Source organism: Gracilinanus agilis, chromosome 5 (genome assembly GCF_016433145.1).
Source record: "Gracilinanus agilis isolate LMUSP501 chromosome 5, AgileGrace, whole genome shotgun sequence".
Classification (NCBI taxonomy): domain Eukaryota; kingdom Metazoa; phylum Chordata; class Mammalia; order Didelphimorphia; family Didelphidae; genus Gracilinanus; species Gracilinanus agilis.
In genome coordinates, this window is record NC_058134.1 from 34,582,685 (window position 1) to 34,609,271 (window position 26,587).

At 36.3% G+C, this 26,587-nt stretch overlaps 1 protein-coding gene across 1 annotated transcript in view; it reads right to left on the reverse strand.

Moving 5' to 3' along the window:
- Positions 1-479: 479 nt before the first annotated feature.
- RAB5A (RAB5A, member RAS oncogene family) overlaps positions 480-26,587 on the reverse strand; it is a 42,908-nt gene continuing 16,800 nt past the window's right edge. The window contains exons 3-6 of the mRNA XM_044677623.1: positions 9,779-9,930; positions 9,084-9,206; positions 5,706-5,799; positions 480-2,014 (exon numbers count right to left, since the gene is read on the reverse strand). Of these exons, the coding sequence (XP_044533558.1) occupies positions 1,899-2,014; positions 5,706-5,799; positions 9,084-9,206; positions 9,779-9,930 (485 nt within the window). The 3' untranslated portion in view covers positions 480-1,898. The remainder of the gene's footprint in view (positions 2,015-5,705; positions 5,800-9,083; positions 9,207-9,778; positions 9,931-26,587) is intronic.

Genomic DNA, 26,587 nt, shown 5'->3' on the forward strand with positions numbered 1-26,587 from the left:
TAAATCTAATGGTTCAAAATCCAAGTTAAATAGTAAAATAGAAATTTCAAGTGCAAGACCTTTCTATTTGTATGGCATTGAGGAAAGTGATGAAAGTAGCACATCTGAATCATCAAATTCAGATATAACTAAAGAAATACAAAAGAGTTTCTATGATTATGCAGCAGAATATGTAAGTCATGGACTTGTAAAAGCTGCTCTGACAGCAGGATCTAGGGAGAATGTTACGGTGCTGGTGATAGTTCTCGAAGGATGTGACAATCAGCTACAAAGAAGTTAATTCCATCCTCCTTTCTCTTTTGGACTACAGAAACAAGTACCATATAAAGAAACCATATGTACTATATTTGTATAGTACTGTATAATCTTGCTTTCAATACATATTATGTGTGTGTAGGGGGGGGTGATGGGGAATGGTTTCTCACATATGTGGTACAATAAATTTGTTTTGTGATTTTAAAAAAGAATGATGAATGCAGTCCTGTTTTATACCACTTTATTAAACCTGAGCACCTCAATATAAAACTAAACACTGGTGAACTCTCATTTTCCTTGCTAAGCCCCAATTACTGCAAATTTACAACCTGCACAAGTAAGTTTCTGCTAGCAGTTCAACATTTAAATAGATTAATTTTTTCTCTGACACACTTGGTAGATTTCATATAATAAAAATAACTAAAAGAATTAGTGCAATATATGGAACAGATCAAAGTAAAATGAACTTTAGAAAACAAGGCTGCAAAGTTCGTTATTGACGGACAGCAATACTCATGTTACGGACACGGTAGCTTCATTTTATTACTGTTCTAGCCATGGAGGAATAACTCAATCCCCCTCAAATCCAAGGGGGGGAGGGGATGAAGAGGAATTAATTAGCTGTTACAGTAACTATACATTTTGCATACTTTTAAGCAACTCTTAAATATTATAGAACATATTAAACATAAATGGAGACTACAATGCAGTACTCTATTTACAGTACATTTGAAGATCCAAGTTTAAAATAATCAAGTTGAATGTACATAATTGTTAGTGCATTGACTAGATTATGTCCAAAGGGAGCAAAAAACCCCATCACAAAATAAAACAGAACCACCCCATGTAAATGGCGAGCAGTGATTAAAGAGAAATCACAGACACTTGGTTTGTTTCATTTTAGTTGAAGAGTTCTTATGTTTGAAGGAAAACACTTCTCTTTGTCAAGTTGCATTTATTAGTTTTGTCTTTATAAGAGAAAATGGGGATAAACTTGATTTTTATCACCATTTAAAAACAAGATAGGCTATAATTTAGATACCATATACCAACTAAAGTTCATTTTTTTCTCTGAAGACATGGATGGCTAAAAGTTTTTTTTTCTTTTTTGTTAATGGTTAAATTATTAAAATGTGGAATGTACAATTAAAATAGATACCGACAGAAACTATCATTTTTATGAATACTGCAGATAAAGCAGAAGTATCTTTAGGACCTGCTTCTCAAAACTATTAAAAAAAAAAAAAAGAACAATTTAAGGAGTCCCAATTCTGTGTCATAGATTATCTGCATCAACGTGGGAATTTAGAGGAACTAGCTGGTTAATTGTGGGTCCTTACAATAATTCTTCTATATTTCTAATGGCAAGAACTGATTCCCCCACCCCAACCTTCCAATGAAGCAAATATTAAGAGCTTCCACTTGTCCCTTCTATTGCTGAAACATTAGTCAAATAGTGACACATGCATGTTATTAAAAATTAAGTTCAAAACACATAAAATAATTCTGTATTAGAAACTTGACTATATTATAAGTCTCTTCTCCTTTTTGGAAGTTGTACTGGGCCAGGTTAAATGCTCCAATTCCACTGTTATTAATAATTAGGAAGCAGAAGAATATTCCAGACAGTTGAAATTGGAGGTTTAGTTACTACAACACTGACTCCTGGTTGGTTGTGTGGGTTCGGTAAGGTCTACACCTCTTCCTCTGGCAGAATTGGCTCCTGGATTCTGTGGTTCATTCTTCGGCAATTTTTTGGCTGAAAGAATAAACACCAAAGAACCATCAAAATTAAAACAACTTCAGTTTTCCTCAGCTGAAAGAAATTTGCTTTATACCTGCAACTCAATGTTTTATGGAAAAAAGCTGAGGTTTTTGTCACTTTCCCCTTCCTCTCAGGCTCAATTCCATTTGATATAGACCATAACCAATGGGCTAATGAGCAGCAGCACTGAGATGCTGATGCTGCTTTTAATACTGGGCAGGAGAGCTGTTTCTCCTGGACCAGATTCCTACTAGGAAATAGCTACCAAAACAAGAGTCAGCATGGTGTCAAAGGGAGGAGAGTCAATTTATGGGCTGGTTCTCTCTCTAAAACTTTTGAAGGATACTAACCACTAGCTGGCATAATTAAGATATAAATTACTCCTGATTTGAAGAACCTTTTTTTTTTAAATGACAACCTACAAGTGTGATATTTAGTACTTTGATGAATTATTATTATGAAGTTTCCAGTCTAATCTGAACCAACTATTTAAAAGCCCCAATTGACAAATGTGGTTATGACTTTATCATTCCAGAATTCTAACTCAATTTATTATTTCTACCATGCTGAAATGTCTTAAAAATTTAGTACAAAATATTACCTATCACTAGTAAACAATCCATGCAGCATTTACAGATTTAATGTAGAAAAAAGTGCCAATTGTGGAAATATTTAAACATTAAGAATATGCACACAAGGGAAAAAAACATGGTCATAGGAATAGTATAAAACAAGGAGAGCATAAAATCACAGATTATCATGGGGAGGGGGAAGAAGAGGTTCCTAAGAGAAAGAAAGGGCATGTTTCTCAGAAGTTGCCCACTGTAAGGCCTTATGTGACAGATAAAACAAAAGGGATTAAGAGTCACATAGTAAAGAACATATGGTGAGATATGAACTGTAGGGATACAACCCCAATCTACTTGATGCAAAAGTCCACTATGCCATGGAGAGGGAGGGGGAGAGAGGAAAGAGAAGGAAGGGGAAACACATGGATTCAGTGACTTGCCCTAAGTCTCAAGTAGTAAATGGCAAAACTAGGATTTGGACACATCTCATGAATCCAAATTTATCTCTGTTAAGTATGGTTTTTTTCCCACTATATATCATGCGCTCTTCTAATTTGGATTTATTACCAATAACTATCATCAGTACTTTGTTAGAAAAAAGGGAATGCTAAAAGAGATTCAAGATGAACCTCTTCTTTTAAATTTCATCTTTAACATCTGATTCTAAGCTCCATCACGGGGCAGAGCAGTTTAAATACTGATGCTAAGAAACTGTTCTTTTTGGTGGGGAGTCAAGTGATGGAGTAGAGGAAGCACTACCACTGAACTTTCCCAACATTCTTTTCCAAAAGACTTAAAATAACACTTCAAACTGAATTCTAGAGTAGCAGAACCAAGAAATGGTTGAGGTGAGACCTTTTTCTAGCCCAAGCCAACTTAGGAGATTGGGAGTAGCAGTCAGTGAAACTGAGGCAGAGCCTGGCTCAGAAAGCAAATGAAATAATAGGTAAACAAGGAAGCAAAATGATCGCTCTTTGCAGAGGATATGATGATACACTTAGAGAACTCTAGAGGATCAACTAAAAAACTATTTGAAACAATTAACAACTTTAACAAAATTGCAGGATATAAAGTAAATACATACATCAGAATTTCTATATATTACCAACAAACCCCAACAAAAATAGAGAAATTCCATTTAAAAGTCACTGGAGACAATATATAATACTTGGGAATTTACCTGCAAAACCAAATTCAAATATTACAGAAACATAATGACAACTACAAAACTCTTCACACAAATAATTCTACCTAACCTAAATTTGCTCATTTAGTGTTATACCAACCAAATTCTCTAAAAATTATTTTATAGAGATAGAAAAAATAAAAATGAGGGCAGCTAGATGGTTGAGTGGATTGAAAGCCAGGTATTAAGAAGGTAGGTCCAAATTCAAATCTGGCCTCATACACTTCCTAGCTGTGTGACTGGGCAAGTCACTTAACCCCAATTGCCTAGTCCTAATCACTTTCTGCCTTGGAACCAACACACTGTATTGATTCTAAGAAAAAGTAAAGGTTAAAAAAACCAACAAAAAAATTCATCTGGAAGAATAAAAGGTCAAGAATATGAAGAGAATAAATGGGAAAAAAAAGTTAAGGAAGGTGGCAGTAGCAGACCTCAAACTGTAATACAAAGTAGTAATCATTAAAACAATCTGGTATCCCCTAAGAAACAGTGGTGGATACGTGGAATAGATTAGGTACACAATACCTTTACATTTATTAGTAGTAAATAACCACAGTAATTTTGTGTTGGAGAAATTCAAAGATTCAAGTTTTGGGGGCAAGAACTTATTTCCTGACAAAAATCACCAGGAAAACTGGAAAGCTATTTGGCAGAAATTGGACACAGAACAAGAACTCACATCATATACCAAGATAAAGTCAAAATAGGTTAACATCACAAGCAAATTAGAGGATCGTGGAAAAATATACTTGTCATCCAGAGTTTGTGACCCAACAAGAGAAAGAAAACCATAGGAGTTAAATGAATTATTTTGATTACATGAAATTAAACAGGGTTTTGAATGAACAACACCAAAGCAGCCGAAATTAGAAGGAAAGCAGGAACCCGGGAGGAAAAAATTTACAGCAAGTTTCTCTGATAAAGGCCTCAATTTCTCAAATATATTGAAAATAGCCAAAATTCAGAGAAATATGAGCAATTCCTGAGTTGGATGTGAGCAGGCAGATTTCAGAAGAAACTGAAGCTACCAAAGTCATAAGAAAAATGCTCTTAATCATTACTGTTTTGAAAAATGCAAACTTAACACCTTTGGGGTACACCTATCAGATTGGCTAACATGTAAGAATAGGAAAATGACAAATGCTGAAAGGGATATAGAAAGATGGGGACACTAATAAACAGTGCAGCTGCAAACTGGTTCAACCATTCTAGAGAGCGATTTGGAACTATGCCCAAAATAGAAAATTCTATAACCTATGACTGAGCAATGCTGCTAATTGGACACAATGATCAAAGAAAAGAAAAAAGACTTGTGTACAAAATGCCAACTCTTTTTAGTGGCAAAGAAATGGAAATTGAGGGGATCAATTGGACATTCCCTAAACAATCATAAATTATTGGAAAAGTATGGTAGCTATCTATGTCTGTTTATTTCTTAAAACTCTAAGCTTCTGTCCCAATATCAATTGGCAATTGGGATTAACTGACTTGCTCGGATCATACAGCTGAGTATCTGAGGTCAAACATGAACCCAAGTACTCCCAACTTTAGGCATGGTGCTCCTATTTATTGTACTACCTAGTTGCCCCAGCCATCTTTCTTAGTTATACATTTCCATAGCAAAATTGTTTTGACCCTAAGGACAGGAACTATTACTCATTTGATAGAAGCTCACCTGAATTATATGGACTACCTAGGGAAGAAATAAAAAGTCCCTGAAATACAAACTCAAATATTTAGCAAATGTCAACAAATGGCACAATATTATTACTAAAAAAAAAATTATGTGTGAAGAAAACTGTGAAAGCAGCACAGAATAAATGGAGTCCAAGACAACAAAAAGAAAAGACAACGGTTAACATAAAGGTCAGCTTTCAGGGGGAAAAAAGAGTCCTAACTTTTGCCATTTAGAAGCAGACACTGGTCTTACCTATTGCCATGAATATTTCATTTACATTCACTGATGTTTTAGCTGATGTTTCCATGAATAATAAACTGTTGTCATCTGCATAAGACTGTGCTTCCTGTTAAAAAAGAAAATTGATTTTTCCATTATGTATAATATACATTTTCCTTTTACATCAGCCTCTATTTACCTATACCTTTTATTGGTTTAACTTGTCACAGTAGAACAGAGATTTTATTACACATTGGCAATAGTATTAGAGCTCATCTATGAAAATTAACAATATGATAAATTCTAGTATTAGTTGCAAGTATTTCCTCTAATTTTTTATTCTGAAATATATCTTACATAGTTTTGTGCCTTTAATGTCTCTTCCCTATGTCTAACTTTGGGATTTAATTTCTAATCCCAAGGAATTTGTTTTTAAAGATTAATCCATTAAAGATAAACCACTCTTATTCTATATGCTCAATTCTGCTTGAGCTATGGTGCTATAACTAGCCTATATGTGATTCTTTCTTGCATGTACAAGAGGTGGTTTTTTTTCCCTCTTGAAAACTGAATCCAGAAATCAATCCCTCAAGAGAAAGATTAAGAGGACATGAGAATGAGTCTGAAAGTTGAGAAGAAAGTAGATATAATAAGCAGGTGGGCCAAGAAAAGATGGCCAATGTTAATCAATACATCTAGAAACAGAAATCTGAGGTGAGGAAAAAGGAAGAAAGGAGTTGAAATGAAGACAAGGTAGCTGGGGGGAGGTGAGGAGAGAGAAAAATGAAGATTAGAGGAAAACACTCATAGTGGGAAGAAAATTAAGAGTCTGGAAACTCAGGAAAAGGTAACCCAACATGTTAGACCAAGTAAATCTTGGGAACACACTCTAGAAAGATGGTTGTCCAAATGTCAGTCTAGGGCAATGGAGAAGAAAAGCCAAATCATTTAAATAAAGGACTCTTTGGAGGTCATAGAAGAGAATACAGATAAGAGTCCCATCAGTCCATGGCCACAACTTTTAAGGTGAGACAGATGAGTAGGGTCTATTAGGTATAAATATCCAAATAAATACTGCCTGTGGAAGAGCAGAAGAATGGAAGCACATAAGGGGAGTTTGCAACATTTAAAACAAGATGAAGTATATTCTAAAAGCATTAAAATATCTAACCTAAACAAATGTTGATCAGCTATAAAATCTAAAATTTTCTAGAACATTTGACTCAATCAGAGTGGGCCAGCTGATTCCACAGAAAGTTGAAAGATCTGACCAACCAGACAAGAGGAACTATTAGGAACAAAGCATATTTCTTGAATATTTGCATGTAGGATCTAGAATAAATTAACATTATCTTTTACTTTTCACCATTTCATTTCTCCTTATATTTTCCTTAGTAATGATGAAGGGTTGGATAGTGTTTTCAATGAAAGAGGGACAGGCCTATATTCTTTTTGGAAGCCATGCTAGAATATATGAAACTCCTGCTGGATTTGGAAATTATAGTATCAGAGTGAAATTCTGAGGTTTGCTGGTGAAAGAAAGAGTAGGGTAAAATGAGTTAAGGCCAGATATTAATGAGCATTTTTCTTTATGGCCTTAACACCAAATACACACATAATTCTAGCTTCCCACCATTTTCCTAAATTCTAAAGTGACTACACTGCCTCTCTCCTGCCTCCCCCCCTACCCCCAAGTGTTGAGGCCTAATGCTTCATCAGTGTGGGCAACTCCCAGTATAAAAACTCTCTCTCCAGTGATACAGAACAGGAATTTAAATCTTTTGAGTTGCTGCAGAGCATGAATGGGTGGCCATGGTCACATATTGAATGTAGGAATAACGTCAGACCTGTCATATTATACACACACACAAATCACAATCTTAATTCTAGTGAGAACTTCTACTAAGTCACAAATTATATATTTGAAATCAACAAGGTGTGTTATTTAGAATTTCTGGGACTCTTTATTTTAAGAGCTATTTGGGGCTCATTTGAGCATTAAGATATATGACAAACTTCCTGTGGACATTTTAGGGGACTTTGGAAACTACATTTTCCATGATTCCTCTTGTAAAAATGGAGGCAGACAGGAAGTGTGATGATGTAAGAGAAGGGGATAAGACTCCTGGAGTCAGGAGGGGCGGTCTCTTTAGTTGCCTGAACATGCGAAGGTACGAAAGGTAAAATGGCTGAGGCGATTTTTGAATAGATTTCTTACAGGCGCATAGTTGATTTATCTCTATCAGCATGGCTTTTATTAAAATACTAATTTTCCTCATTATATCGGCCTTCATCATTTTTGTAAACAACAAAGGCATACAGATAAAAAAGTAAAATAGGCCTTCTACTCAAGAGGCTTATATTCTATTGGGACACGAGCCTATCTAAGTACATACAGGATACACTAATAAACTATCAGTGATGGAAGCAGAGGGGATCGGGTACTAACACCTTTGAGATTCCACTGAAGAAGGCAATACTGGATTGAGCCTTTAAAAAATCCTTAAGGCTGAAAGTCAAAGAAGAGAGGACAGAGGGACTTTCAAGCATGGGGGATAGTTTGTGATATGCAGCAAGTTGGTTATTTTGGCTGAAGCAAAGAGTACATAAGGAGTACTATGAAACTGCTTGTAAAGTCTACCAAACAGAGTAGTTTTGAGTTTTATCCTAAATTCAGTAGGAAGCTAACAGTTTTTTAAGCAGAGAGAATGATATGGCTGAACCAGTACCTTAGGAATATCATTTTGATAGCTTACTTGGAGACTGGGGTAGGGAGGGAGGAAGTAGATTTAGTGAAACCAATTAAGAAGCTATAAGGCAATAGTAATGGAGAAGTAGAACATAATAATGGTGACAACCTCAGAAAAAGTATGTAACAAGCAGTGTTTTCTACTTTTCAGACTATGCAAAAAAATGGCTTGCAAGGAATGTTATCATTAGCAGAACCTGGTGCTTATTATTTTTTCAAATAATAGTGTTATCCAATTCAATGAACTACAAAACCCAAACAAATTCAACAACAGAGTAACTGTCACAGCCACCCCTGCCCTCTCCTTTTCATCTTGGTGCAAGCAATATAGTTGTCATAAGAAAAGACTTTAGGAACAGATGAAGAGAGATCAGTAGCAACTGGCCCTCCGGTCTTAAGAATGAAACACAACCATAGCTTTTTATACTTTGTAATGCCTGTTTATACTAAATTAATGTTAGTAAAATTTCTTGATTAGTAAATTAAGACATGAAAATTCTGATAATATTTACCATATAAACTTTATTCATCAAGTATGTTAAAACTAAGATTTAGATATTCTATTCTATATTCATTATTCTTTAATACTAACTGAAAAGTGGGTTCAGACAAAATTATCCTTTTATATTTACTTTCAAGTTAAAAAATTAAATCCAACATACCTGGAAATCTACAGCTCTTTTACTTGCTAGATCAGCCTTGTTCCCTGCTAAAGCTATTACAATGTTAGGACTTGCTTGCCTCTGAAGTTCTTTGACCCAGTTTTTTGCTCTTGCAAAGGATTCCTTGTTAGATAAAAAAGAAAAGACCACTTTAATCTGCAACTAAAAGTCATTTAGGCTAGTTAACTTATCTCTAAAACAAGTCTTTAAAAATGATTGGGTATGACTTTTGTTAGAAATAAATTCTTAAATATCATCAATAGCATTGTTCAACAAAATTTCCCTTTTAATGGTAAAGAACTTGGTAGGAACAATACTGTTTGTCCTTCCCATGTTTTCACAGGGGTGTTTCTTTTTTTTCAATCTCTTGATTGAAGGGTTGTAGAGTCAAAACACATACTGAAAACTATCTTTTCATTGTAATAATGATGATGTTAATAAAGTTTATTATGTGCCAGGCACTGTGCTAAGTGCTTTCCAATGATTAGCTCAGTTGAACCTCACAACAGTCCTGGGAGAGGTGCTATTATTAATCCCCATTGTATAGATGAGGAAACAAGGGTGAAGTTCAGGGTCATACCTAGACTTGTCAGTGTCCAGATTCAAACTTGGGGTTTTCTTTACACCAGGCCCGGCACTCTATTTCTCATGCTCCCTGGCAGCCCCAATACATACTGTAATCAGATTATACTTACCTCATTTGTGATATCATATACAACTATTGCTGCTTGTGCTCCTCTGTAATACATTGGTGCTAAGCTATGATATCGTTCTTGTCCAGCTGTATCCCATATTTCAAATTTCACTGTTGTGTCATCAAGACACACAGTCTGGGTTAGAAAAGCCGCTGGAAAAAAAAATTAAAAAAATAGCTTGAAATATGTTAATCACTGATTTTCTTAAAGTTTCTATAATTCAATTACATTATTTCTACATTTAATATAGAACTGCATTTGAAAGGGGCAAGATGCAGGTAGTTAGATGTTTATAGAGGAATAGAACCCTCGCCTTGGAAGCCAGGAAAACCTGAGTTCAAATATGGCCTCAGATACTTCTAGTTCTGTGACTCCAGAACTATCACTTAACCTGCATGACTCAGTTTCCCCATTTGTAAAATGGATAATGATAGCATGTGTCTTCCAGTATTGTCATAAGGATCAAATGAGATACAGTTATGGAGAAGATATTTGTTTGATTCTAAAATGCACACCAAGAAAAGCATTGCAATGGTACTTAATGAAATAAAAGAAACCAATTAAAAGAAGTAATTATAATAACAATGAAACCTTGAGTAAGCTTACAATTGTTTATTTTTGTAGGCAAGGCATTAGGCACCAATGGAGACTATTTTTAATAGCATTTAGGCTCTCTTCAAGACCACACACTCCCATTAGGCTACTGTATACTGTACCTTCATGAGTGCCACAACAAGAGAGTTGGGCTTGCCCACTTATTTTCTAGGCTCACTAGAGATAGTATATACACACATAAAGAGACATATATGTAGATACGAGGCAGTGTGAACACCATCTCATCTAAGACATATAGTTATAAAATTTAAAAACTACTTACTATAAGATAATGTGTATGGCTAGGTGCTATGGATATAAAATGGAAAAAATATCTTGCCTTGAAAGATCTTACAATCTTGTAAGCTTAATAATTCACATAAGGAAAGGTACATAATCTGAAATAAGAACGCTCTAGGTACACATCAGTTAGGTGGAGGAGAAGACAGAGTGCTGAGTTTGATTTCATGGAAGACTCCAGTTCAAATCCAGTCTCAAACACTTATTAGCTGTTTGACCCAAGGCAAGTCACTGAACCCTTGTTTCCTCATGTATAAAATGAGCTGGAGAAGGAAATGGCAAAGCCCTCCAGTATCTCTGTCAAGAAAATCCCAAATGGGATCATGAAGAGTTGGACAGACTGAACAAAAGGTGTATAATAAAGGGAAGAGAAAACTGGTTAAGTGAGAATGGAAGCAACCACGAACGACTTAGCTATTCTCAGCAATACAATAATTCAAGACAATTCCAAAGGACTTATGATAAGAAATGCTATCTGCCCCAGAGAAAGAACTGATGGAGTCTGAATGCAGATCGAAGCATATTTTTTTAAACTTTCTTTTTCTCTGTGTTCTCTACTTCAAGACTGTTAATATGGAAATATGTTCTGTATGACTATGTAAGTCTATATCACAGTTCTTGTCTTCTTAGGCAGTGGGGAGAGGAGGGAGGGAACTTGGAACTCAAAAATTATTAAAAAAAATGTTAAAATTGTTTTTACAGGTAATTGAGAAAAATAAAATAAAACAAGAGAATGGAGAAAGGGATTAGGGAAATTACATAGCATTGTCAATCTAACTGAAAGTAGAGAGGTGAGAAAACAAGATCTAAGAAAGAAGTTTTTATTGCCTTTGAGCCTTTTGGATATTGCACAAGCAATTTGTCAACTCCCTCTCTGAATAAAAATGAACACAACTAAAATCATAATGACCACATTACCTTGAGCTTCATACCTGAATGATTCCAAATTCCCACACTATCGTAATTTAATATTTAAAAAAATATGAAACAGAAAATTCAACGTTAGTTTTGTTTTCAGCCATGTCAATTTGTCTTTGAAAGACTCTAGCATGGGATCAACAAATATTTTGTCACAAAGGAAGAACTATACACATATAGCTAAATGAATGGACAACCAAAAATAACAAAAAAGAAATACCATAAGGAAATGTTACAATAAGAAAAGGGGAATCCGCTTATTTCATGTTCTTAAGTGTTTAACATAGCTTAGTTACCAGAGGATATGGGATTTATTGTTATTCAAGGAGGAAAACCACAGACAAGTAACTTTATTTGTATATCACATAAATAACTTGCTTCTATAAAGACAACAAATTCCCCAAACATTTAAAATTAAATTGAACTCTTTTCTTTAATGAAAAGTAAAGTTTTATGGCTTAGTACTTAGGTGAGGGTCCATGGCATGAAAACTAGGTAGAATCTGCTTCACAAACCTTGTGAGGAGAGTTCAGTGTAACAATAAAATTTGAGCCTGTAAGCTTATATAGTGTTATTCAGTATATTTCTTATTTAAAATGTTTTATTCTTGATTTAGGAGCTGGCAAATATTAAACATTCACACAAATGCAAAATTGAACCCCCACAAAATCATCTACAATTAGCTTATAATGTAAGTATCATCTTCCATAAAACAATAGTAAAAAATCTATTTGCTTATGTCACCCCTTTGACCTTTTTCTCCTTGGTTTTATTATTTTTACTTAGTTATAATTAATATGTATAGTAATTCTGAATGTGCCTTTTTTTAAACTGCATCTTTCATATAAGTACTTCCCACATTTCTCTGTATCTTTCATATTTGTAATTTCCTATTCTGCAACATATTATATTCAAATTGCAACTTAATCATTTTTTGATGACTATACAAATGGGTTGTTTCTAAGTTTTTTTAGACAATGTTTGCTTCTATGGATTTTTGTACAGATAGTAATGAAATAATAAAAAAAAGAAAAATGTGATGTGTCCAGGAATTCATGATTCCACATTCATGACTCTCATATCTATCCCCCTTTGTCCACTCACAAAAATGCCTTCTTCAGAGCCTAATTATCTTTCCTCCAAATTCCTGCAATTTTTTCAAAAATCAAATTAATTAATAAATAATATTTCCCCACAGTTACATGATTCCTGTTCTTTCCCTCTCCTCCCCCCCAGCTGATAAGCAATTCCACTGGGTTATACATGTATTATTGTTCAAAACTCATTTCCATATTATTAATATCTGCAATAGTGATCATTTAAAGCCAACATCCCCAATCATATACTTACTGAACCATGTGATCAATCATGTTTTTCTTCTGTGTTTCTACTCCCATTGTTCTTTCTTTCTCTGGATGTGTATAGCATTTTTTTCTATCAGTCCCCCTGGATTGTCCTGGGTCAGTGAATTCCTGAAATACTCTTAATTGCACATAGTGCTTCTAATTTCCCAACTCTCTAAACCAATCCTCCTCAAACTATTGTCAAATTGTTATACCTAAAACACAGATCTGATTGTGGTAGGCCCTGCTCACATCTTTAGTGGCCTTCCTCATTGCCTTTTAATTAAACAGAAAATGTTTGTCCTGCCACTTACAAACCCTACACAATCTGGGTTCTTCCTAACTTTCCAGCATAATTTCATATTACTTCTTTTAATTTAGTCTGTTGTAACCAAATTGGTTTATTTGTTGTTTCCTGGAATGTAGCATTTCATATCCTGTTCTCTGACCTTTTGTACTGCTTGACCCTACTGTCAACTTCATCTTTGCCCTCTTGGAATCTCCAACTTTCTCAAAAGCATGGATCAGTGCCCATATCTTTGGGAGGCTTTTCCTGATCCCATCAGTTCCTAAGGCTTGCTCCTCTTGAAATGACTTCAAATAACTCTTATTTCCATGTAATGTGTTACATTCATTCAGTTCAATATAAGCTATTTGAGGGCAAGGATGTTTTCTTTTTAATTTTGTATCCCCAACTTCTAGTGGTACCCAGCACAGAAATGCTTAAAAATGTTTGTTAAAATGACTATTGTAAAAGCATCCATTTCTTCCTTATAAATCAAAAGTAAACCAAAGAGAATGTAGTAAGTTTGCCTTAATGAGCAGTTAGTCTCTGAAACCAGAGAGAAATTAAGACACCTACCTGAGAAGACATGTGCAGCTTAATTGCTCAATTGTCAATTAACCAGGGAAGACCTTGAACAAAAAAATAAGGAGTGTCTTGATGGGCAACTGACATGACTAGATTGGATTAAAAGAAGGTTCCTGCCTTGAATTTTTATATTTGAATTTTTATTACTCATGTGGGATTGATAACAAGGTTATCAGATTTTGTCACACAATACATGAAATGCTGGATCCATAAATGGAGCATGTATGAAGAATGCTTAACATTAAACACTTCTGCAATTCACTTCACTAAGGCCCACTGAAGGGGAGGCACCAAGATTAGATAAAAAAGGATTCCTGACATTCCTAAAATTTAGATCAAAATAAAAAAAAAAAATCCTAACACAAAGTAATACAAAAACCTATAAGGCCATGACAGCAAACCTATGGAAAACATGCCAAAGGCACACAGCTCACTCTGTGAGGGACTGGTGGAGCTGGTCCCTTCCCCCTCTTCACACATAACTGAGGGCATTCCTCACTTCACCTGCTTCTTTTGCCCAGTAGCTCAAATGTTAACACTTCCTCTCTCTTGTCTGGGGCAAAGGGGGATGGGGGAGTGAGGGAGCTATGTGTGACACACGCTTGGGGGTGGGGGTGGGGTGCATGGCACACCATCTGTAAAAGGTTTGGCATCATGGGGATGGCTGGGTAGCTCAGTGGATTGAGAGCCAGGCCTAGAGACAGGAGCCCCTGGGTTCAAATCTGGCCTCAAACACTCCCTAGCTGTGTGACCCTGGGCAAGGCACTTGACCCCCATTGCCTAGTCCTTACCACTCTTCTGTCTTGGAACCAATATACAGTATTGATTCTAAGATGGAAGGTAAGGATTTTTTAAAAATAAAATAAAGGTTTGGCATCACTGCTATAAGCAGTGGGAAGGAAAGCCTGGTGTGATGCAGAATGAACAAGGTGCCTGGAAGTGATCCAGGTTACCTAGGGTCAGTGAGTGGCACCTAAGATGCAGCTTATGTTGAGCTTGCAGAAGAACATACTTGTGTTCATCAACAGTGACGAAGTTAATGTTTTAGGAGGGAAAAAATTACTATATAGCCTCTTAGATTTCTTTCAAGTATCTCAAGCTGAGATTCAGAATCCATTTATGTCATAAAGACATACTATAGCTGGCACTGACTTGACATGTTTTGCATGGCCTGTGAGCTATAAGAATGGTTTTCTTATTTATTTTTTTAAACCCTTAAATTCTGTGTATTGACTTATAGGTGGAATGTAAGAATGGTTTTTATATTTCCAAGGTGGGCTGTAGTCTACCAATCCCTGTAATAATGGGCAGTTAGGTTCCATAATATATAACAGGAGCATTGCACTTTAGGTACTTCTGAAGGCTAGCCCAGAGAGCTAATTAATCTAAACCAAGCAATGGTGAACCTTTTAGAGGAGTGTTGAGTCCCATCCCCACTAATGAGTGGTGTGCCCCTCCTCCCCACCATATGCTGGGTTCACTCTGCCCCCCTAACTGGGATGTGATGGGCGGATGACATGAGGAATGTCCTCAGCAGGAGTGCAGAGGGGGAGGGGAATGGCCCTAGCGCTCCGTTCCCCTCCAGCTCTGTTGCCTGTGACTTTACCCACTGTGCACTCCCATTGGGCTGCTGGGCAGAGGAGTGGGGGATGTGAAAAAATAATCTCAGGCTTGGTGAGGATTAGCTCCGCCTGCATCCTTTACCTTTCTAGTAACAAACTGGGGGGAGGACAGAGAGTGCTCTGTGTGCCATCTTTGGCACCCACGCCATAGGTTTGCCATCATTGATCTATACTATTATTTTCATGGAAAAATGTATTCCTAATCACAAACAACCAAAAATTTATAATTTTGGCTGTTAAAATTGAAAACTAAAAGTTGTAAGATTTTTTTAAGATTATACAGGAATTATAGGTAATACATAACAACAATGCAAAATAACCAAGGAAGTTTAAGAGCTCATAATAGACTGGATCTTGAAGGACAAATAGAACTTAGACATGTAGACAGAAGAGAGCAGAGAATTCTAGGAGAAGTGGAACAAAAGTCAACAGATGTGTTTTGTAAGATAGAGCTAAGACTAGAAATGCTGGTACCAGGAAGACTGTGACTTCACTGCTGAGATGTCTGAATTTTATTCTGTAGAGAATCAGGAACCACTGAAACTTTTAGATTAGGTGATTAATCTGGGTCAAAAAATATAATTACTCTAGAGAAGAGGAAAAAGACTGGAGACAAAGAGATGAGTAAGTAGAGTATAGTAGTACAGGAAGGCAGCAATAAAGAACATAGAAACAGGTCAGGTGTGAAGATAGATTAACTTTCCCCTTGCCTATTTTTAAATTAATCAACAAAAACTGAAAACACTCCTACTTAACAGTAAGTAGGGGAGGTCTGCAAGTCACTTACTAAAGTGGATGACAACACCAGAAGTGACTGGCCACCCTCTGGGCAGTGCTAAGCAAATTTAAAGACTGCAATTGGCTCCCTTAAAGTGGAGGAAGGGGACAGGAAGTGACTTGGAAAAAGGACAGCAAAAGTCCTGAACTTCCTGTCCAAGGAAGTCTTCGGCCTGAATCTTGTATTGGGACTATGGCTTGGAGCTACAACTTGGGACTTCGACCAGGGACTCTGGCTCTTAGACTGCTTCTGGTAAGACTGCTCCTGGATCTTCTCCTTTGGAGGTTTGCTTGGGTAAGAAGCTGACTCTCCTTTCCTAGCTTCTGGAGAGGCCTTCCCCTCTTGGAGATCTTGTGGGTAGAACCCCTGTTTAATTCACAACCCGGGGTTAACAAGCTCTCCCGAAACTGACCCAGGGATGGAGCAACATTAAGGATGATAGGCTAGGTATCTTCTCTACCCTCTTTTTTTTTTTTTTTTTTAAACCCTTAACTTCGGTGTATTGTCTCATAGGTGGAAGAGTGGTAAGGGTGGGCAATGGGGGTCAAGTGACTTGCCCAGGGTCACACAGCTGGGAAGTGGCTGAGGCCGGGTTTGAACCTAGGACCTCCTGTCTCTAGGCCTGACTCTCACTCCACTGAGCTACCCAGCTGCCCTCTACCCTCTTTTATATTTCTCTACTTTCACCTTTTTGTATTTTTGTAAATAAAACTACTAAAAAGTCATTTTGGCTTGAGTTATAATTTTTAAATCAGCGACCACAGTATTACCTTAAAATACTCATATATTTAGTCAAACCCTTAATTTTAATTCTTACACAGGGAAAGGGCTAAGGCAAAAATGAGTAGGGTACGTGGCACAGCAAGAATGGGTTTGAAAGTAACATGGTGATAAATCTGCTTTAATCATTACTGGGTGCTGAGGGAAAAGGTAGCTGGTTGTTAAGAAGAACTATAAGTCTGCACCTTAGGGAAAATAAACTCTAGCTGCTGAGTGAGCACAATTCCATCTGAATGTTCACTAGGCCCTTCTCTTCCATTTCTCCTTCAAATTCTCTTTATTATTAAATGATCATTATCTGTCACAGATTACAGGAGGAATAAGATGTCTTTAAGACTTAGACAAAGGCAGCTAGAAGTTCAGTGGATAAAGAGCCAGGCCTAGAATTGGGAGGATGTCCACCCACTGAAGAATAGTGGAACAAATTGTGGTAGATGACTGTGATGGAATACTATTGCACTTGAAATGTGGTTAACTAAAAAAAAACAAACTTGGAAAGATTTACATGAAATAATGAAGTGAAATGAGTGGAAGACATTATACACAGCTACAGAATATAAATACTAACTTGTGAATATATATATACATATATATATGAATAATCCAAGTGGATATTATATAGATTGTGTCTTTCAAGTTGCTGTTTTTCAGTTCATTCTCTAGAGATGGATTATTCTTTTGTAGACAGTTGCCTACAGCCTACTCACTGGTCTCCCTGCCTCAGTCACTTCTCTCTCTTCCATCCAAGTGCCAGATAGTTCATCCCATAGTACACATCTGACAATGACATTTAAACCTCTGGTAGTGCCCTATTTTTCCAGGACAAAAACACAATTCAGCTGGCCATTTAAACATCTTTTCTTTCAAAATCTAGCTATTCCTAGGCTGGTTGCACATGGCACTTCTTCATGTCCTCTGCATCCTGACCAAACTGGCCTCCTGGCAGTTCTCAAACTCAGCATTCTATTTACTGCTTTATTCCCTTTGAATGTGCTTGGGCCTAGAATCTTCTCCTTCCTCACCTGAACTTCAGCTTATGCTCCGCTTCCTGCTGGGAACCCTTTCCTGATTCCCCTAGTTGAGTGTTCTCTCAGATGTATAAACTTAATCTCTTTGCAGGTTGCATTCAAGAAGAATCTTACAGTCCTCCTTGAAGACAGGATTGTTTTTCACCTTGTTCACCAAGAGAATTCAGTGAGCTAGTGGGTACTTAATAAATATTTTTTAGATTAGATTTTTGTCTGTCTTTCCTCCCCTAGGGAGAGGAGGAAGGGGTAGCAACACCTGAGAATAAATTATATTAAATTAATAAAAATTGGAGGGAAAAGACGTAGAACACCCTGAATTATTGAAACTCTCCATTACTCTTGACTACCAACAGCAAAGAAAAGTGAGTTATGGTTATGTTTGGTTTGCTACCTTCATTTAGCCACTCATCAAACCTCTGTAATCTGGTTTCAACTGTATCACTTTGGTGACAGTGGCCCAAGGTCAACTATGAGTTATATATTGATAAATTAAATGGTCTTTTCTTAGTCTCCATCCTCCCTGATTATTCCGCAACTTGTGATTCTGCTGTTCCATCTTTGAAATTCTTTTTTATCCTGGTTTACCTGGCACTTCTTACTTACTCTCAGTCATTTCTGATCTGCCTGACTTGTTTTTTACCCCCATCTTATAGGTGTAGATATCTCCCAGGGTTCTGTCTCAACATCTTGCCATTCTCTCTTTGAGCAGTCTCATATACTATCACTTCATCATCTCTATGCAGGTAACTTAAATCTATAAATTCACCCCCACTAGCTCCCTTGAAGTCTGATTCTACATTTACATCAATCTGTTGGATATTTCCATTAAAGGAGGGCAGGTAGATGGATAGAGAGCAAGTCCTAGAGAGAGAAGTCCTGGGTTCAAATCTGACCTCAAGACACTTCCTGGCTGTGAGATCCTGGGCAAGTCACTTAACCCCCATTGCTCAGCCCTTACTGTTCTTTGGCCTTGGAACCAATATACAGGACAGAAGGTAAGGATTTAAATGAAAAACAAAAACCTGAACTCATCTCTCACCTCTAATTCACTATTCATTACAATTTCCTCATTTCTATTAAAGAGCCTCCTAGTCACCCAGACTGGAAATCTTAAGTTTTTACTTTTTCCTCTTCAGCCCCTCTCTCCAATAGGTTATGAAACTTAGTTGATTCTGCCTCTGCATTATTTCTTGCACCTGCTCTTAGCACTCCTGGACCAGTCTAGTCATCATTTTTTTTCATCTTTTCAACTTTTCAACCAGATTAAGTTTATACATCTGAGAGAGCACTCAACTAGAGGGAAATTTTTTAGTCATCATCTTTGTCCTTGTTCTCCAAAATGCAATCATTACATTACATGGAAGCAAAATCATATTACTAAAATAATTTAAGTGATTCCTCTGTACTTACAGGATATAATATAATATAATTATAATATTATAATATTATATAATATAATTATAATATAATTCCTTAGCCTGACATGAAAAAAATTTTCATAACTTGATACCAAAACTTTCCACTCAAGCCTTTCTTCATATATCCTATGTTTTAGTTTTAGTATACCTCCTCTAGCTGTACTGAAGGTTCATCTTGACCATTCCTATCCTGCTTGGATTTGCACAGATCATTCACACAGCATTAGGATTAAATGTATTCCTTGAACTTTTCTTCCTGTTTCAAATGTTCTCTCCTTTTAAGATCCTGTTTCATGCACAAAATTCTCCATGATCTTAGCTCTTCAAATGACTTCCTCCTCAGATTTTGGTTACCACTTTGGATGTCTTCTTTTGCTCAAATTATATTTCGTAAAATTCAACAAGTACCACAAGAGTGGTTTTTATCAAGGAATCTGTGTATCCTAGACTTTCCTAGAACAAGGATAGAGTTGCTTATTTATACAAAGCACAAGGAAGGAAATTTACTCTGTAGAAAGTATTGCAAAACTGATCAGAGTAAGCAGGTTAAAGTAGTGTTCTTTTAGAAAACAATGTAACAAAAGATAAAGAGGAAGCCTGAGAATACATATTTAGAGCAGTTGGGCCAAAGTCAAAGACCAAATCTGGCCTCAGACACCTATACACTATACAATTCTGGGCAAGTCACATAACCCTCTGTTTGCCTCAGTTTCTTCATCTGCAAAACAGGGATGATAACTGCTCCCAATTCCATGAGGTTTGTGAGGATCAAATGAAAGAATATTTGTAAAGTGCTTAGCACAGTGCCTGATATGGTAAGCACTATTTGTGTTAGCTATTATTACCACCACACTGAAATGAAACTTTCATGATTAGATAAAAATAGTATGTTACTTCATTAATGAAAATGAGGTGGGACTAAATTCCTTTTTATTCTAAAATAAGGTTTCGCTATTCCGTCATTTTTCCCTTTGTCCGTACTACTTGTCTGTGCTAATCTGTGGCTGTTGCATGAAGTTTTCCTTGATCTCCACAACTTTCCCCAAGCTGTCAAGAAGCCTTCCCCTCTATTCTAATATAGTACTTGGGGACAAAGGATTCAAAGGACTGAAGGAGCTGGACTGGATCAAGTCAATGATTCTCATTTAGAAGTTTGCAGTGATGATCTTAAGAGGTTCATACTAACAATTCTTTAATAGTATCTTAAGCAGTAAATAACTGCTCAGTTATGTTACAATTATATTTTCCCTCTGGGCATGCATGTGCAGGTTGAAATTATTAAGAGGTTTGTTTCTGTAGTGACTTGAAATGATCAATCACACTCACACTGAATTTAGTATTCATGCAGCAATTATATTAAACTGCTTCTGACCAAGTACAATGGGTTCTTGTAGTTTTTCAAACTGTCATCAAATTATTTCCAAACTGCCACAAAGGTTTGCCACAAGAGTGGACAGCAATTTCTAATCCAAAACTGATCATTTGTCAATGGATGATCAGGCATAGATGCATTTCCTCATTTGCATTCTGTTCTGAGCACCAGAATAGCTCCCGTGTCAACACACAACAAAAGCAACTGCATGAACAAGATGCTATGGAAAAATTTGTGTTCTTACAGTGTAAATTTAAGGCTGCTTGAAAACCATGACTGTGGGGCATGTGCTTTATCAGCCACACTGAAACCATAAAAACATGCTTCAGAAACAAACCTTATACTGCCTCCCATTGATTTATCCTTCACTTATGTTACTAGTCATTTGTCTGGTAGATTTCAAAATCACCTAGATGGCAATATCTCTTATTTGGTGGAATTAGGAAGAGTATAAATAGTATGCCTGTAGCAGAAGAGAAGAAAACTACATCTGAAGAGATTCTTTCTTACAAACATTAGTTCATATACAAATATTATTAAAAAACAATGTAACAGGGGCAGTTGGGTAGCTCAGTGGATTGAGAGCCAGGCCTAGAGACGGGAGGTCCTAGGTTCAAATTTGACCTCAGAAACTTCCCAGCTGTGTGACCCTGGGCAAGTCACTTGACCCCCATTGCCTACCCTTACCACTCTTCTGCCCTGGAGCCAATACACAGTACTGACTCCAAGATGGAAGGTAAGGGTTTAAAAAAAACAAAAAACAATGTAACATACATAATGAATGATGACGATTGCTAACATTTATTTAGTGCTTACTATATACCAGGTGCTATACTTTTCAATAGTTACCTCATTTGTTTGACAACAGCAAGGTACGCACTACTACATTCCTATATAGATGAAGAAACTATGACAAAAAGGTTAAGTGACTTGCCCAGGGTCAAACAGTTAAAGAGTCTGAGGCCAAATTTGATCATACTTTAGTTTTCTATCTACTGTACTGAACTTTAAATTTGTCACTTAAAACAGCTACTTGACATTAGCCAGTATAAAAATAAATATTTTAAATTGTAATTAGCTATTCATTTTCATTGACTGGCCAGGTGACTAAAAACAAATTTCCATATCATCAAGAAAGCTTATAAAATGTTTCCTACCATTCCCACCACATATTTGTGTGAATGAACATGTTCATTTTATTGCTTTAAATCAAAACACAGAAATAAACAAGGGACTAGACTTAAGACTATATCTGATATTACAAGTTCAACATCAAAATTAAGCTCATATGATTACTCTATGATATTAGATATCTTTCAAGCTGTAACTTCTTTTAAAACCCTTACCTTCTGTCTTAAAATCAATACTATATATTGGTTATAGGCAATGGGGGTTAAAGTGACTTGCCTAGGATCATCCAGCTAGGAAGTGTTTGAGGCCAGATTTGAACCTTAAAGACCTCCTGTCTTTAGGGCAGGCTCTCGATCTACTGAGCCACCCAGCTACCCCCTTGTAATCTATGTCAATGAAGCCTTGCTGGATTAATTCCTTTAGTTCTTACAGCATGTCCCACATTAAAGATTGTTAATTTATTTTGTAAGTAGTTATCATTGTAATTGTTATAAAGGGGCAGGTAAGTGATGCAGTAGACAGAGCACTAGGCCTGGAGTCAGAAAGATCTGAGTTCAAATTTGGCCTTAAGACATTAGCTGTGTAACCCTGGATAAGTCACTTACCTGTGTGTGTCAGTTTTCTTATCTGAAAATGGAGTATAGTAATAGCATCTACCTCCCAGGGCTGTAATGAGGATCAAATGTAATAATAACATTAAAGCACTCAGGATAGTGCTTTGACACTATTGTCTACTAATATTTAAATAACTGTTATCACTTGATGGATACATCTGAAAGAATATTATGAGTAGTAAATTAAATTTACCCTGGAGATCTGCAACATTTTTTTCCTACTGATGTTGGAAAAAAAAAAAAAGTTGAGAACTGATCTTGTCTAACCCCTTTATTTTGGAGATGAGGAAACTCAGACCTAGAAAGGTTAAATGATTTGCCCGATTCTAAATCCATTGTCCTTTTCACTGTACCACACACAACATCTCTAGAATATCACAACATGGTTTCTATAACCTAGTAGAAAGAGAGGCAGGAATCCTGAATGGCTACTACTAGTAGAAAAAATTAGTGTTTTTTGTTTTTTGTTATCCCTTTTAGGAGCTGAGACAGAATCATGGAGTAAGATGTTCCAAAAGGACATATATTCAAATGAAGATTAAACACACTACATACACACCCTAAAACCATTATTCACATTACTATTTTTCTCTTTACAAATATGTGAAACCTAACTACTAAGCAGTAAAACTTACTGTGCTGAACTTTAGCTCAGTTACCTCTTGATTACCACATGTCACCTTGATTTAATACTGTTTTCTAGCTTTTTTACAGCTATAATGCACTAACTGCCCCAGTTGTACTTTAGCATGACCTCATAATTTTTCAAACACAACATATTGTCATCGTCATACCCCCAGTCAATTTGCTCCCCCTTCATCCCCATTGACTTAACTTCCTTACGGCAGTAGCATAATATAATATTGTTGTCATCTAATAAATGAAGAGGTTGCTTCATGGTGTGATAAGATCTCACTCTTAGTAATTCCTAATTTGCCATGACACTGAAAAGTAGGGCTTGCAACTAATACTGATGAAGATGTTTAAGTCAAATATGAGATTTATGGTAGGTCAAGCCTCAAAATCATCAACTAAATATTTTGTGATTTACTTGTTCTGCACACAGGAGGCCCTTCAACATTGCTTACAAAAGCACTGGACTAGGCTGTAAAAAAGAGACATGAAAGACAGATGCTTGATCACCACCTCCAAAGAATTTTACTTCAGCTATGGCAAAAATTCCCTCTCCTTCCCACAGGAACCCTGGACTCTAACCCCAGAACTACTTTGGGCTCTGACAGATGAGCTCTCTGCCTTATTTTGTTTGGAACCAGGCCCCCACCTTACTTCTGGGCCACAAACTCCAAGCCATGCTGCCCTGAGTTTATTCTCCTAGTGATGTCAAGAGACTTCTGTACTTCCTATGCTTGTATCCCTTGTGCTTGACACATGGTAATCACTTAATATCTACTCTATCTCAACATAGAAGCTGAAGCTCTACTTAGGACTTACTTGATACTACAAAAAGTCTAACTGAAATAGTGTTTCTACTAGGGAATCCAGCAATCCAACTCAATCTAATAAGTACTAAGTACCCACTAACTCAATGAATTATATTGGTGCTAGATACAAAAACAAGGTGAAAAACAATCCTGTCTTCAAGGTCTGTAAGATTCTTCTTGAAGGATGCAATCTACAAAGAGATTAAGTTTATACATCTGAGAGAACACACAACTAGGGGAATCAGGAAAGAGTTCCCAGTAGGAAGTGGAACTTAAGCTGAAGTTCAGGTGAGGAAGGAGAAGATTCTAGGCCAAGCACATACAAAGGGAGTAAAGCAGGAAATAGAATGCTGAGTTTGAGAACTGCCAGGAGGCCAGTCTGGTCAGGATTCAGAGGACATGAAGAGATGCCATGTGCAACCAAGCTAGGAATAGTTAGATTTTGAAAGAAAGATGTTTAAATGGCCAGCTGAATTGTGTTTTTGTCCTGGAAACAATAGGGCATTACCAGAGGTTTAAATGTCATCTGTCAGATGTGTACTATAGGATGAACTATCTGGCACTTGGATGGAAGAGAGAGAAGTGACTGAGGCAGGGAGACCAGTGAGTAGGCTGTAGGCAACTGGGTATAAGAGAGATGATAAAGGTGGTGGTCATGACTGGTGAGATGATGAGAGAAGACAACTGAGAATAGGAATCTAGAACTGAAAGTATCTAGTTCAAGGGAGAGATAGCCAAACATCACAATGATATAAATTTACAAGAATGAAAAGCAGTTGTGAGTTAGAACCTTTGCATTTGCACATGGGTATTAGAAGCTACCCTGTATCTCAGGACTTAGCCACTTTTTCTCTATTCTTTTTTCAAAAGTCACTTATGTTGTGCCACACAATGACTAATTCTCCCCCTTACTTTTGTTAAAAGTTATTTGCATTAGTAACATTATGTTGCACTCAAAAAGGGAAACATAATGGATCATTTGTCAGGGCAAGTCACTAAAGAAATTAAGATGACTAATTTATGGCTTTCAGGGCAACAGGCAGAGATCCAGGGATCCATCTGTAAACAGTTGAACTAGGAAAAGAATCCACTGAATGGAAAGAAGTAAGCTAAAAGTAAGTCAGAAGAGATAACTGAGCAAGGGAAGAGGAAAGAGTTATATAGTAAATACAAAAACACCAGCCCAAATTATATTGGTTAGAGACAATGAGCATTCAGAGGATTCAAATCCTTCAACTTGTGCTTTGTGTTGGATCTGGTGAACCGCTCTGGCAATCATCTCTGTTTTATGCCTTGCCTGAAAGGAAGAGAAGGTCAAACAAAAAGGGTTATCATTGTTGTATCTACCAAACAATCTTGGATAATTCTGATGTGTGCAAAGGGCCATTATTATTGGAAGAAAATTCTTTTAGATGGCGTTTTGCTCTATCTGATCAAATTGCTTTTTAAAAGTTTTATTATCTTGTATGTTCTAAATTTTAGTTAATTATGCAATGGGTAGATGTTTTCAACTATAGAATACTGATAGTAAAAGTCTGCTTATTTCCTATTAATACTCTCATGGCCTATTCATGCATAAATAATTTTCAAAAAAATTTTACATAGATAAGAATAGGCAGCTGTCAATAGCAACTAATATCTCAATCTTTTAGTCTTTGATAAGTCTCCATTTTTCTTCCCACACCTTTGGCATCTTCTGCTCCTTCAAATAACTTCTGAATCAATCCTTTAACACCCTCATAATTGATTATGTTGCACAGATTTCCTCTAGGTACACTTGCTACATTTTGCTGCTCTTCTCAGTTTCCTATCTTCTCTATAAGTATACATGGGACCCAATGTTAAATGTGGTAGCTCATGTGCTATTGTTGGTTTAAAAAAAGTAGTTTATTAAAATCTTCACAGATCTTTTTCCTTATGTAGTCTCTGCCATTCTTGACATCCTTGAAATGCCTGCTTAATGTCTCTCGCCAAGGTGAGTTTAAGAATCCATTGCTTCTCTATGAGGTAATATTTTTCTTCAATTTCTATAATCCTTCTCTGTAACTTTTACAAATTAATTTCTATTCTAAACTAGTATGGCCCTTTGTGTTTCTTGACAAAAGTGCTCCATATGGTGTTTATCTTTACTTTTAATTCTGAACATAAAATGTGGGGAAAAAGAATTTTCTACATGCAGAAGAAGACAAAAAGAGGGTTCTCTATGAAATCACAAATCACTATTTCTTATATGCTTGCTTTAAAAAAATAGTATGCAATAAATTCTAAATATCACTCTCAAAAACTATCCTGTTTGCATGCTTCCTTATGTTTTCTTCTAAACATTAAAAAATGTTTCAGGATCCTTCTTTTTGGTATCACTATTACCATACTCGCCTCCTTTAATAAAAACTAAGAACAAGAGGGAAAAAAATCCTTGAAATACAGCCAAGCAAAACGAATCCACAAGGTAGCCATATTCAACAATATATATGGTTTTTTGGGTACATGGTATATCAATCAGGAGGTAGGTAATATGCTTTATTTTTAGTTTCTGGAGACACTGATCAGAGGTCATAATTTTTTCAAAGTTGTTTTGTCTTACAACAATGTTGTTCT